Raw genomic sequence first — 15494 nt, 5'->3', positions numbered from 1 at the left:
GTGTGTGTGTGTGTGTGTGTGTGTGTGACTGTGTGTGTGTGTGTGTGTGTGTGTGTGTGTGTGTGTGTGTGTGTGTGTGTGTGTGTGTGAAGTAGTGGCCGGATTGCCATGGAATTTGCTGATAATATGCATGACTCCTACAGGAGAAAGGTCTAGCACCATCACCAATCACACTTAAAATGTTCAAATGAGCGCATCTCCTAACGTGTTATTCATACAGTCACAAAATCAGCTGTGAACATTCATAACCCCTAGAGAGAGACAGACCTATTGAGTTTTGGTCACCCCATGACCGTCCTCTAGCGCCTAACTGAGAACAAGATACTGTATCTCAAAATGTAATGGTGGGATTGTCATAATTGGTATTACATGAATACATTTTGGGAGAAAGCTAGCACCATGACGCATGCACAACTCTTTATCCCGGTCCCTAGACACTTGTTACTTGCTCCCACCCTCTGCTATCTGTCTGCTATCTTATTACAGCGAGTATCATGAATCTACTTGCCAGCCCCCAGCTCAATGCCGGGTCGCGCCCCTCATCCCGTGCGCTCGGGTGCAGGCTGAACTAGCGAAAATTAGCTGTGCACACTCATCATGCATCGATTCTCTTGCTTTTGGTGACCCTGTGACCTTTCCTCTAGCGCCACCATGTGGATGTATGGTCTGCTGAGAGACGCAACATCTGCAACTCTCGTTTCTGTCGTTAACAAAAACCGCTGCATGTGAAAGTAATGGAAAAAGTGGCAAAATTGTTAGGCCTTGGTGGAGTTTTCTTGTTTATTTATTTAATCTTTCTGCATCCATCCCTCAGGCTGTTTGTTTTGATAGGAATTTCACCCCCGGAGCAGAAAGCTCATTGATTTACAGTTTATTTTGTTCACATTTACCACAGGGACTGGTGGGGAGATGTGTTTTAGCCAAATGCTAGAGTTAATTAGGGTGCTGGAATTTCATCATTTGGTTTGACAAGAAGGATGCAAACCTACTTTATCCTCGCTACAAATGCTGCCTCCTTAAAGAGGATTCACCGTGTTTAAAACATCAGTCTGGCACCCCTACGAAGGCTGACTGGAGCTGAAACACACCAGTCAGCATAGCATTTTAATCTTCGCCAGACATGGACATTTATTTATTTTCATTTGAACTGCCTTGGGCATTATTTAATTATTATATTATAGCATTATTATTTAATTATGAGTATTCTACTGTGGAGTATTTTACAACATGTACCGTTCATCAAAGAAGAAAAACTTGAATTCTTGAATTAATTATTCCCATCCCAAAGAGCATCTTTTTCTGAAAGACCAGGCAGAACCTACTTAATTATTTGCATCTTTGATTCTAGTTGGGGACACTTCCTTTTCGATTATAATGAGTGTAAACGGCAACGTGATGCTGTTATTAACAAAACTGTAACATAAACACCACACAACCCTGTGAATTCATACTGTATTGAAAAGGAACATTAAAATGTGTGGTCCCTATACAGAACATAAAGTGACCATATTATGCTTTTTATATTTTATATATAGCTGGAGGTGTATGTAGAGCATCTGCAGAGTTACAACATCCAAAGTCCACGCCAAAGGGAGTTATTGTTTTTGACAGAAAACACTGTTCCTGAACTTCTAGAAATGTCTCATTTGTAGTCCAGCCTTTCTTACTAGAATGCCTCGTTTTGTGTATATCCACGTCATCACTATGTAACAATATTTTACTCTTGGCATATGTCTATTGTTCACTCGTGCAGTAAACTAAATCTGATATGCTTTGGTTTGACTCCTGATACAGTACAGTACGCTTGTAAACCTTTTTCCACCTAAACGGTTTACTAAAATATGTTTCTAACAACATTTTAGGCAAGAAATAGAATATGCAAACCTGGATCTGATCTGCAATGCCTAGTGTTACAGTTTGATCTGCATTTCATGAACCAGGAAGTGCCACAGCACAGGGGAGCAGCAAGTAATTTCCATTTAAAGAGGTAGGAGACAAAACTGCCCATTTGAGACAGATTGAGCCTGACTTGCTGCACACACAGCTTATATAGCTGTAACTGTTTTCTACCAGAAAAACATGCAAATAGACCACAAAAATTTAAAGATTTTACTGGGAAATGGCAATAATATTGGTTCTTTAAATTCGTTCTCTTTCAAATCAATATCCATGAAGCGTAATTGGCTAGTACACCATAAAATGGCTGTTATTTCTTACATATCTTGATGTGATATATCAAGAAATATCTACAGCAAGAATTCTTGGGATCAATGAATCCAAAATGTCAATGTGGTTAGAAGTGGTGGAGAGAATAAAAGCTAGCTTATAATGGTGGTGTCTGGTTAGGAGTGAGGGATAATGGAGGTACGATCCAAGAGGGGGTCTGGGAGGGGGGGGTTTGAGCTGGAGCATATGTGTGTAGGGTTTTAGAAAATAGGTATTAGGGGTATATTATATACTAACATTTATATAATTGTAATTTCGTTGGATATACACTGTATACGGCTAAAATGTTATTATAGACTATTTTTGTTTTATCCTGTTTCTGTACTTGCATATATTATAACCACCTTTACTGAAAGTTTCATTATGCATTGTGTGTTGAGTACTGACTTTTAATAACTTTTTGTTCTGCAATAATAAAAAAAATATAATAAAAAAAAAAAAGGCTGTTATATAATGTTTGGAAATCAATGTTGGTTTTGATGCATGAGACTCAAATATTTGATGGCAAATTTGGATTAACATTCCTGTAACTGAGGGGTACAAATATTACTAGATATGATACTTACTACCACTACCTTTGTACTTAATATTCGGCCACCCAGTACTCGGCATAAATATATTATGATGAACACTGTCACGTAGATGAAACGGATCCAACACAAATGTACGAATTAGAAATAGGTCTTTATTTCTACACAGCGATGGTGTGTAGAGCAAGCACTTAATCAAATCAATCACATTTATGAATGGGAATTAGTATGCACTTTTATGGCAAGAGTATTCGTCGGTATATTAATAGAGAATGTCCAATCTCTGAAGGCGCAGGTGGTACATATACGACCTGGAATAGTTAAGGAATAACAGCAATGATACTTTAATGATTATAGACTGGATACACTAGGGGGGGTTAATCCGGTCGCTTGTAAGCCGACAGGAGTAGGAAGGGGGGGGGGGTAGAGTCCGGCTGCCTCATCCGGCCAAGGGTATCCCAGGTGAACCCACTGTAGTGCCGTTCAATGCGCCGGCGATCCTTGGACCGCAGATGAAAGCAGATGGACTCTTTGTGGGCCGGCGTCCTCCGGTCCACGGAGGAGAGACGTGAAGCGACCTCGTCTTGCAGAGCGTCTCCTCACCTTGCGTCCTCTCCAGGGGGGGGGGGTTCCAACACACGGCAGTGTCGGGGGTCTTTATCCATGGAATAATCAACGTATACAAAGCATAATCCGTGCCTGGGAAGGCGGGCTGTCGTCGGTAGAATAATCCGGTATACAGGTCCACTCGCTCGTCGGCTCTGGGGCTCCTCGGGTGCAATCTCACATGGGGTCGATCAGCCTGGATAAGCAGCCAGTTTTCTGCCCGAAACGATGGGGTGCTGACTACGGTAGTATTCTCACCGCACGAAGCACTATATATTAACAGACTATTATTAGCTTAATAGACTACGTCCAACTCGACGATATAGTGCCAAATATGACTATTCAAATATTAATATACACGATGTCTCAATACCGATGGTAGGCCGAACTTGGCCTTACTCCCACACGTGGCGTCGCGGGGAGGCTTTACGTCTGTGACTCTATTGGAGGGTAAGAAACTGGACTGAAAAGGAAGTCCTACTTTAGTAGCGCAGTATATATACGCACTATGAACAAATAGTCCCATTAGTGGTGCGGTAGCCAGATTCCTACGCGGAACTAGGACTTGTTCGTACATGTTGAGCGGTACGTTTGAACTGGGTCTGGGGGGTATGGCAGCCTGGCACCAAGGTCTCGACCAATAGTAGAATGGAGACTATTATGGGATGTTCAGTAGGCTAGAATGGATATTCAATGCATATTGTACAAGGAATATACAAGGGATATCAAGGAATATTAGAGAATATACAAATACAATTAAATATATATATATAAATAAATATATATATTCGGTTTAATCTGGCCCTTCACAACAATTCCAGTGGCACGTTGTGTTGAACATTCAAACCTTTCTGAATCTCATTCACTGTTCCCACATGAAACAACGGCAACTTCCATATCGACGTGATCAAAAGTTCTACGTCAGGCATCTTACAAGCAGACGACCTCGCTGCTCTAGGACAGGCCCCTTTCTGTCCGTCTGCCAACTAGTCACACAGATGAGCTGAAAATGTAAATCATTAAGAATGTGAGTGTCTTGTCCTTGGCAAGGAGCTGCTGAGTGCAGCAGAGCTAATGCTGGCTAGGAGGGGACACTGATGCACTCTGTGTGTGTCCGCTTCTTTCAGAGAACAACAGCTGCCCTGTGACCATCTCGCACACACACATGTGCCTGTGCACACGCGCACACACACACACACACACACACATCGTTTTTGGCTAACATGACCTCCTCTGCAGGTCGTTTTCAATAGGAATAAAATGAGAGAGGGGGGGCAACAGAGGGGGAGGGGGACAGACAGACAGACTTGACAGCATAGAAGAGGAAGAGAGGTAGAGAGGGAGAGATACAGAGACAGAGAGAAGAATGAGAAAAGATAAAGGAGTCTTACGCTTTGACCGCGTCTCTCTTCTGGTCATCGATGGTGTCCCACCACTTGGAGAAGTAACTGATTTCAGACCAGATTATCTTCCTCCTGAACGTCAAAAAACAACACATTACATGATGTGAGATTTACTGTATTATAAGATAAGACAGTACAGTCTGACATAATCTTCCTGGACCTTTACACCGACACTTTACAATCTTACACTTATTACTGTACATTTTACTGTATATTTCTGTATATTTTGGGCTATATATTTTATATCTTAAAATGTATATACATACCAGAATGTATATCCCGGACCGTTATTCTCTATTCTTATTCGTGAGTTTTGTTTTTGAATACCTAAATGTTTACCGTTTACTGTGAGCGATCTGTAGTGCAGAATTTCCCTCGGGATAAATAAAGGATTTCTATTCTATTCTAATACAAGAGCCATAGATAAAGACAGAGTTGGGCCATTGCGGTTGTCAGTGGAAGCCATGTTAGCTCCACAGTCGTGGTAATTGCCAATTCTATCAACGGATCTTTAGAATGTTGGGCATCAGCGTGATGATGTCATGGAGGGCACTCCATGCAGCCAATACTTCTTAGACTTACGTAGCAGCGTTATGGCACCCATAGTAAAACCAGTCCTAATTATCTATGGCCCTAGCTAATGCAGATTAGCTTCCTTTTGCACATGTGCATCCTTATATTTTACAAAGGTGTTTTCTTTAAGGGTAGAATCTGTAATGTGGACCTCTAGGCAAAAGATGACAACATGGTACTGCACTTTGTTTACAGTTTTTACAGTGGGTGATAGACCTGTTCGCCGACGACGTCATGACAAATATGCGCGTGCAGACCCAAGGCAGAATATTCACATTTACCACAGGGGCTGGTGAATATATTTGCATTTGTTAGCCATGCTAGCGATATAAACAATCAATCCATGCCAAAACTAGATAAGTAAAAGGTGAAAGACTCACACTCACAGCCATGCTGATTTGGCTAAATGACATCCAGCCGTTTTCATTTGAAACTACTTTTAGTCAGGGGAGTGCCATGGTTTCTCCATAGAGCCCCATTGTACTTCTTTTGGCACAGCAGCTCGCGCAGGTCTGGGGTAACTTAGTCACGTGACTCAGTTGGTATTGCTGATTGGCTCGAACATGGTATGTTTGTAAACAGCGAACATGTCTATAGGGGAGGGGTTGCTACTGCTGGCCACACCTCAGGCTCTACCAAGAGAGGTCTTGGGAAATTCACACTATAATAAGTTACTAAACTTAAACCCACACGTCAGACCAAAACTAAAAAGTAAACAAAGCGCAATACCAAGTGGGGCTCTTTTGCCTAGAGGTGTGTTGGCGGCATTACAGATTATACCTTCAAAAGACCCCAACCAAGAGTCAAAGAACTGGTGTTACCGACCTTTGTATAATAAATACCCATTAATGTCCAAGCATAATTTCCTTTACAGCACTTAAAAGCCCCACATATTTTCTCTTAGAGGTAGGAAAACAAATGTTGCTGTGATAATTATAAAGACATGTGGCTACACAGGACAAAAATAACATAGCAAAACGTGTCTTGACAGTTTTCACAGCAAATGTAGTGTTTCTACCTCTAACAGAAACACATTCTGTGGGCCTTTTCCTTAACATACTACTGTAAATAATAATATAGTGGTTAGTTATTAACGGGTTCAATTAACACTTTGGATGCCAGCCACGACAATTGCCGTCTTATCAGACCCCCCATTGAGTGCCGACGACGACAAATGTCGTTTGTTTGCCGTATTTGTTTTTATTGGCGATTTGAATTCATATTTCATCAATCGAGCCTCGGGTTAGTGCTGCAGAGTCTCTCTGAGCTCAATTGGGAAGATACTGCCCCCTATCGTCTCTCCCTGTGTAACTGCACCCCATCAGCTCAGATTGATGCAGGGGGAGTGGTTAGTTTGCTCATTTAATTTTTCCGTCAAGGCATCTGAAGAGACCAAGTGATCGCCGGCCCTCAGAACAGCGACGATTATGTATTTACAGTACCAACACTGTAATCAATAAGCGTGATCGATATTTGGAATGGCGATCAGGAATTGGAATAATCTTTTTGGATAACATCTGATCTCAGGTAAGGAATCTATTTTACCAGTCTTAGGATAATCAGACCTGTTTTCACAGAGATATAAGCGTTTGCCCGATGCTGTGTGTGGCTGTGATCGCTGATGAGGAAATAAGATAATCGATATTTCAGCCCGCCTCTATAGCGTGCATAAGTACACATACTATCGATAATCTAGCGTTTATTTGAAAACGATTCATAAATAGGCCAAATTTTTTTTTTGTGTATTCTAGAATATTCCAGCCTTTTATCACAGAATCTTTATCTTTATATTTTCCTTGAAAACGAGGGCTTTTAAAAATGCTATAAAACGAAAATGAACCGATAAAAAAACAATCCGTTTCGACAATGTTGACTGCAACCAAGTCATTGATAAACGACAGGCAGATTAGACACATAGCCATAATTTAAAACATAGATTATGCGTTTTTTAACGCTATCATTGAAGTGGATGCTGGCACTCAACAGGGTTTTCAATGTTAACTGGCCGGCACTGAAACTGTTAATGCTGTTACTGACCTTTTGTCTTCGCTAAGTTTAACCACCATGTTATTCAGAATGTGTTGAGTCTGGTCCCTGTAGTAGTCATCAAATGTCTTCAGCCAGCCTGACACACACACACACACACACACACACACACACACACACACACACACACAAATATCACAGTTTTATTCCTTGGAAAAACACACAAATAATCAATATGGTTTACGTGTTTATATCAGATAAACCATATTTCTTTGATTGATTGATGTCTTTATTGAAGCAATAAAACAAGGATTGTGCAATAATACAAAGAATATTGATCAAAAGGATAAAAAAAAAACACAATAACGCCCTAGAGCTTGTTTCCATTGTGGTCCTTGTGAAGTGAAGTGAATGTAAGTGTGCACATGTGAGCGTGTGTGTGCACAGGGAACATAAAACAAGATACAATATATAAAAACAAAAACAATACTTCACATCAATAGAGACCTCATCAAATAATAATGACCCTACAGGGGTTCCAATATTTAAAACCAATACAGGGGACAGATAAAAAAAACAAACAGAGAGGATTAAGAACCGTTTTGCAGCCATTTTTAAGGAGGTCTTGAAGGTAAACCTGGAAGCAAGTAGCTTTCTATTTTCAGATGGTCTGTTCCATAAAATTTCTGCAGAATATAAAAAGGTACATTTGCCCATTAAAGTTTTGAATTTGAAGGGTACAATGTTGGTGGAGCTTCCTCTGGTGGAGTAGCCGTGTACGTCACTGACTTTACAAATAAAGTCAGTGGGGTAGCGTGGAGCCGTTTAAAAATGCTGTGGACCATACAGTTTCATTTGAGAGACCCTCTCCTCCACTCTGAGCCACCTGAGGCTGAGGAAGTGAGAGGGGAGGAGGTGGGTTCTGGGGTGTAGGCTCAGGATCACCCTCACTCATTTGTTTAGGGAAGTCTGTAACCTGTGTTTAAGTTTTATGGAGATGGCTGTGAACCAGGAGGAGCAGGCATAATCAAAATGACATTGAATCAGCGCATTTGCCAAAGTTAAATAGGATCATCCCTGTGTCATTAAGCAAGAAGACAACACTTATATCACTCTGAAGACCAGACGTTTGTGTTGATGATCTTTTTGCACCCTATTCAATATTTTTCTAAAGATGATCCATGTGCACCAGTGCCTTCCTTTTTACACTTAATAGTGCCATGGCTTTCAATAAAATTCAATGAAGTTTCCAAGCCTACGGTGCGTTGAGTGAGTTATTCAGTAACGAGAAGCCATGCAAATCTAATAGCTCACTCATACACACACACGCACTCAAGCACACAGATCCAAACACACACGTATGGACACACACACACACACACACACACACACACACACACACACACACACACACACACACACACACACACACACACACACACACACACACACACACACACACACACACACACACACACACACACACACACACACACACACACACACACACACACACACACACACACACACACACACACACACACAGTTTTGAACTAATGAGAATGTGTCCAAATTCACACATCAATTGTTTAGGGATTCTATTGTTCGTCGATTAAAACGTTTTCTTCCAGTCAATTGTTAATTTCTTTCTGCATCTTTTCATCCTACGTGAGTTTATTTCCTGGAATGAGCACATATCTGACATCAACAACATTCACCATTATGCCTGGTATTTGATAAACAATAGACTTGCATATTCAATAAAAAAAATCCTATAGTCGACAAAGTTTATATTAAGCTGAGGAAACCCTACAACTGTAATCATTACTACTGTAGGAGTCAGTGCTAGGTGTTATCACATGCCTGCCGGCCTGGAGTCAGTGCTAGGTGTTATCACATGCCTGCCGGCCTGGAGTCACTGCTAGGTGTTATCACATGCCTGCCGGCCTGGAATCAGTGCTAGGTGTTATCACATGCCTGCCGGCCTGGAGTCAGTGCTAGGTGTGCCGGCCTGGAGTCAGAGCTAGGTGTTATCACATGCCTGCCGGCCTGGAGTCAGTGCTAGGTGATATCACATGCCTGCCGGCCTGGAGTCAGAGCTAGGTGTTATCACATGCCTGCCGGCCTGGAGTCAGAGCTAGGTGTTATCACATGCCTGCCGGCCTGGAGTCAGAGCTAGGTGTTATCACATGCCTGCCGGCCTGGAGTCAGTGCTAGGTGATATCACATGCCTGCCGGCCTGGAGTCAGAGCTAGGTGATATCACATGCCTGCCGGCCTGGAGTCAGAGCTAGGTGTTATCACATGCCTGCCGGCCTGGAGTCAGTGCTAGGTGTGCCGGCCTGGAGTCAGAGCTAGGTGATATCACATGCCTTTCGGCCTGGAGTCAGTGGGTTGTTCTAGTAACTGGGGTCATTAGAGGACACAATCTACACAATCGTTTGCTGTTTAGTGCTTGTGTCCGTTTGGTGTTTGGACGTTAAAGTCTGGTCTATGTTGTCACGTCTGTTTTCAGTCAAATCTCCTGCTGAGAGGATTCCAGGTTTGGCTACGGCTCGGACTGACCAGCTAATATACCGATGTCTGCTTGGACTCTTTGAACAAACAAACAGAAAGTCTTTAAAAAGTAGGCATGTCTCATACCATTTCTGGCCCAATGATCAAAATAGGCCAAGTATTATGGTTTGTAGTTTTCAAAAAGTAGAACATGCACATCCACTCTGGTAATCAGGTGCGAGGTCAACAGAGATCAATATCAAAATGTAGAGCTGGTTTATGAAGCTTTACACTCTGAGCCTGGTTATTATTAATACCACAGTTAGTCATTTGGATGGTTATAGAGATGCAAGGTTCAGAGGATGTGATGCCAGAGTGACAGGGTTCTAATATAAGATAGGGCACCTCACCTCATCAAACATCTTTGTACTGGAGGTTGTGTTTCTATGTGGCAGTGATATCTTTTTACTGAAGGTTGTAGTTGTGTTTGTATGTAGCTGTGATATCTTTGTACCGGAGGTTGTAGTTGTGTTTGTATGTAGCTGTGTTATCTTTGTACTGGAGGCTGTGTTTGTATGTAGTGTTCTCAGTGGGACTTTCCCGGTCAGGAACACCAGCCCACAGGCCTTTACTTTTGTTGTTTTATAATAGTGTCTTGTAATCCCATCTGGGATGGGCCACTTACGGGATGTTGCATGACAGATTCATAAATGCATTAATTCATTCATTCATTCAGTAATACGCTGGCACTGCTTTAATGACTCCATCCTGAAGAAACCTTGTCTACTTTTCAGGAATTACGGGAAAAGTGTGTTGATCCCATCAGTGATACCCATGTATGCCATCTCTTCAGACTGCCCTATGAGTGGCTTAGCTGCGCCTCAGACCATGAAGCAGCCATGGGCAACACCCATATCATCACAGAACAGAGCTGTCAACTGGCTGTGAGTAGGAAGGCATGCGTCTGTTCTGTGTCTGGTGTCTGTTACGGCCGGCGTGACTGATCTCTGTTCCTCTGTCTCTTTAGAAGATGGAAGAGTAGGGGCGGTTAGGTGGTCGAGCGGAGATTGCGTTCGTCACCAGCCCCGGAGCTGTGAGCTGGATTTCACAGCTCCGGGGTTGTCACCAGCTTGGCTGGCCGTCTGCACTGATACAATTGGCTGTATCAGAGGGTGGGAGAAGCTGGCGGGGTGGGTCTGGGTCGTTGTAAACAGCGACTCCTACAGTTCGGTCGGGGCGCCTGCTAAGCGCGGATTGGACGTGAGGGGGATAGTGTGGTCCTCCCACACGCTACGCCCTCTCAATGAGAATCCGCGCTGCCAGGTGAAAAGAAGCGGTGATTGGCTGGACGTGTGTCGGAGGAAGCACGTGGTAGCCTCCACTCTCCCAAGATGATCTGACTGTGGGGGGTAAAGCGCAGCGACCAGGAAGGGACTGGGAATTGGCATACGACTAACATTGGGATGGGAGAAAAATCTGAGGAAAATGGAGGGGGAAAAAGACAAAAAAAAAAAAAAAAAAAAGATGGAAGAGTAATACACGTGAGTGTGTGCAACACACACAGGTTAAACACCAGTTAAACCTGTAACACCACCCTGGACAGGCGGACAGGCACACAACACACACAACACACACAACACACACACACACACACACACCTCCAGTTTCAGTTGAATGTGGGCAGCGTGCATGTCTCTCATAACAAAGCGTTGTGTGTTCTATTCAGTAGGACCCAGTATTGTTTAATTGTGTCGCCAGCCCGTGGCTCTCATTATGTCACATAAGACTATATTACAGTAGACTGTTGATAAGTTGGTTCAGGACGGCCACCAGGGAGAGCTGACTGTTGGCAGGCGAGGGTGGGAAAGAGATGCAGAGACGAGATGCGGAAAGGAGCGTACACACAACTCAGTGACACCTGTCTTTTTTTTTGATCCACTTTTTCTCCCATTTTCTATATTTTCTCCCATCCCAATTTCGTATCATCCAATTCAACCCTCCCCTGTCACGAACGCTGTTTCTTGCCTCCCACAAGCCGGCTGCAATGTGGACTAAGTCATACATAGCACAAGTCCCCTCCGGTACTTGAGGTAACAGCAGTCGCATCTTTTCACCTGCGCAGCTCGATCTCTCAGTGGCGAGGAGTAACGCGTGGGAGGCTCACGCTGCCCCCGACACTTCCTGATTCTACTGCGCAGGCGCACCAACCGACCTGTAGGAGTCGCTGTCCACAACGCCCGATCCCCACCCATCAGTTTCCCACCCCCTAATACGGCCAATGTGTATTAGTACGGACGACCAGCTAAACTGAAAGCAGCCTCTCCAGATTTCGTGGCGAGCGCCTTGCCCACTACGCCACGTAGCCGCCCTTCAGTGACACCTGTCTATTATTATATATTACTGAACCCCACTGCCTATACTCTGTCTAGGCTCTGTTAACCAGACTGTACCAACTCTGAACTCTGAACTTTATTTATACCTATCAACCGGAAACCTCTCAACAGGGTTGTTAAGATCAGCAACAAAATCATTGGGAAGGACCAGGAGCCACTCAGCAGTATCCACAAGAAACGGACAGTTAAGAAGGCCTCTTAAATAGTTGAGGACAACACACACACCCTTCACACCCATTACAAACTAATGCCATCAGGCCGTCGATACAGAGCTTCAACACTGAATAAAAGGGGCTTAGGTAGCTTCGTGCCAACCTCCATCAGACTGCTGAACACCTAGGTCTGGTGGAGGCCGGACTGGTGGAGTCATTTGAAGTTTGAAGTTGAAGTATTATATGTATTTATTTATATATTTACCTTATATATATTTATCCATTTATCTGTATATAATCCCTTACCTACTCTTACTAGTTATACCACTGGCCAGTATGGCTACTACTACTACCATAGTGTATTTATACCTGTATCACTGTACATAATAATACTGTACAGTACATACATCAGATTATCACTCTGTAGTACTCATTTATATATAACGTTACTCCAGTTTAACCACTTGTACATTGTATATTTCTATTGCACTTTACTGTTAGATTTGCACTCTGGTTAGATGCCAACTTCTTTTCGTTGTGCTGTACTTGTGCTGTATGATGACAATACATTTAAATCTAATCAAATCTTGTCATTTTGGCTGAATTTATTTGTTTTGGGGCCAGTATGACAATTCAGCGAGCTGCCCAGGGTTTCCGTTAGAAAATATTGTTGCCGGTCTCTGTGTCCTGGAAGATTTCAATCTCCCGGACAAAGTGAGAAATTCCGGTCAGTTTATTGAGCTTAAAAACAATTGATAGGCAGGCTATATAAAGAATGACATCCTCAAGGCATGTCGATTTATAATATTTTAACTTAAAACTAGGCTACTTTTGCGTATACAGTCATTATATTCCAAATAAAATAAGTCCCTCGAGACTCCGTGCTGCTGCTGACTTGAAATCAAATAGGTGTCTGTGGGCAGTCGGCCGGACATTAAACAGCAGTCTGTTATAATCACATTTTTATGAGCTAACGCAGTGGTTCTCAAACTTTTTACACCAAGTACCACCTGAGAACGTAGCTGGCTCTCCAAGTACCACCATATGACCGGCGTTAAATACAGTCTATTCAGCTATGCACAGTTCACGCAGGAGGCAAATGTATTCCTAATACCATTATTTATTGTTAACTTTTGTCAGACACAGCCACAATGTACAAAGGGATAGCACTAGAACTAGCAAACGCTTATTATTATTATTATTATTATTATTATTATTATTATTATTAATGTTATTAATGTTATTAATGTTTACATAATGTTTGAGTTTGATACACCCAGGGGCGGACCTAGTACATTTGGCGCCCTAGGCGAGGTTCACCACTGCCCCCCCCCCCCCCCCCCCCCCCCAATCAAAACATCGCAGCGCTACCAACCGGTTAACCCTTTTCACTGCAACAATACACAGAAGGTTAACCCTTTCACGACCGTCGGTTGTGTGATAATAAAGGGTTAACCCTCCGTCGTGTGGCAGTGAAAGGGTTAACAGTTATACAGTAAAGTACTGCACCCTTATTTTTTACAAGCGAGAACAAGAGCTAAGAATAAATGTAAAGTGCACACTAAAGAATTAAAACAAATAAACAACTTAGCTAACACACAATAATAATAATAATAATAACAATAACAAACAATAAAATAATGTGCAAATTGCTTTCAAAGAAAATTAAGAAGAAAGAAAGAAAGACTGTGAACACCTAAAGCTGAGGCTCAGACCGACCGACCGTTTTAGATTTTTGGCTCATTTTCCCTTATGTTAGAATTTTTTTTATGTAAAAATAATAGTTACAGATATAGAGGAGGGCGCCAAAACTGCGCAGAGCAAAACAAATTAAAAATGTTTAAATTTTTTAATTTAAATAATTTATTTTTTTTACACCCCAAAAGTTGGTACAGTTTGTAGGGCCCTACCAGTTCCGCGGTCCATGGTATTGGCGTTATAGTAGTGGGACATGTTCCTTCATCTTTGGGGCTAATGGGGCAACATCAGACCATCTGACCATGCTGTAGTTAAGATGGTCAGTTGTTTATTTCATTATTGTTTGTATTGTTTATTAGGTGAGATACCTTTATAAACGTCTAGGTTTATACCTCTACCTTTTAAACTCACCTGCACATTTTGTTTCATTTGTTGCTTTGATATTTTTCTTTGATTTCATTGTGCAAAAAAAATTATCAATGAAAAGAATTTAACTCAGAGACAAGCAAAGCTTCAGAGCATTATAATATAGCATTATATTAGTAAGAGTAATGGTAATTGTTGTGAAGGGCCAGATTAAACCGAATATATTTATTTATATATATATATATTTAATTGTATTTGTATATTCTCTAATATTCCCTGATATCCCTTGTATATTCCTTGTACAATATGCATTGAATATCCATTCTAGCCTACTGAACATCCCATAATAGTCTCCATTCTACTATTGGTCGAGACCTTGGTGCCAGGCTGCCATACCCCTCAGACCCAGTTCAAACGTACCGCTCCACATGTACGAACAAGTCCTAGTTCCGCGTAGGAATCTGGCTACCGCACCACTAATGGGACTATTTGTTCATAGTGCGTATATATACTGCGCTACTAAAGTAGGACTTTCTTTTCAGTCCAGTTTCTTACCCTCCAATAGAGTCACAGACGTAAAGCCTCCCCGCGACGCCACGTGTGGGACTCTGTGGGAGTAAGGCCAAGTTCGCCTACCATCGGTATTGAGACATCGTGTATATTAATATTTGAATAGTCATATTTGGCACTATATCGTCGAGTTGGACGTAGTCTATTAAGCTAATAATAGTCTGTTAATATATAGTGCTTCGTGCGGTGAGAATACTACCGTAGTCAGTACCCCATCGTTTCGGGCAGAGAACTGGCTGCTTACCCAGGGTGGTTGACCCCATGTGAAGCTGCACCCGAGGAGCCCCAGAGCCGACGAGCGAGTGGACCTGTATACCGGATTATTCTACCGACGACAGCCCGCCTTCCCAGGCACGGATTATGCTTTGTATACTTTGATTATTCCATGGATAAAGACCCCCGACACTGCCGTGTGTTGGAACCCCCCCCCCCTGGAGAGGACGCAAGGTGAGGAGACGCTCTGCAAGACGAGGTCGCTTCACGTCTCTCCCCCGTG

The 15494-nt window shown here is 42.5% G+C and overlaps 1 protein-coding gene across 1 annotated transcript in view; it reads right to left on the bottom strand.

The window, feature by feature from the left end:
• man2a1 (mannosidase, alpha, class 2A, member 1) overlaps nucleotides 1-15494 on the bottom strand; it is a 134968-nt gene that overhangs the window by 92067 nt on the left and 27407 nt on the right. Inside the window, exons 4-5 of the mRNA XM_084325487.1 lie at nucleotides 7376-7463; nucleotides 4754-4837 (exon numbers count right to left, since the gene is read on the bottom strand). Coding sequence (XP_084181613.1) covers nucleotides 4754-4837; nucleotides 7376-7463 — 172 coding nt within the window. The remainder of the gene's footprint in view (nucleotides 1-4753; nucleotides 4838-7375; nucleotides 7464-15494) is intronic.

Source organism: Notolepis coatsorum (genome assembly GCF_963971535.1).
Source record: "Notolepis coatsorum genome assembly, chromosome: 11".
In the NCBI taxonomy this organism is placed as follows: domain Eukaryota; kingdom Metazoa; phylum Chordata; class Actinopteri; order Aulopiformes; family Paralepididae; genus Notolepis; species Notolepis coatsorum.
Note: the sequence above shows the minus strand (reverse complement) of the source record. Positions and strands in the feature narration are given on the sequence as shown.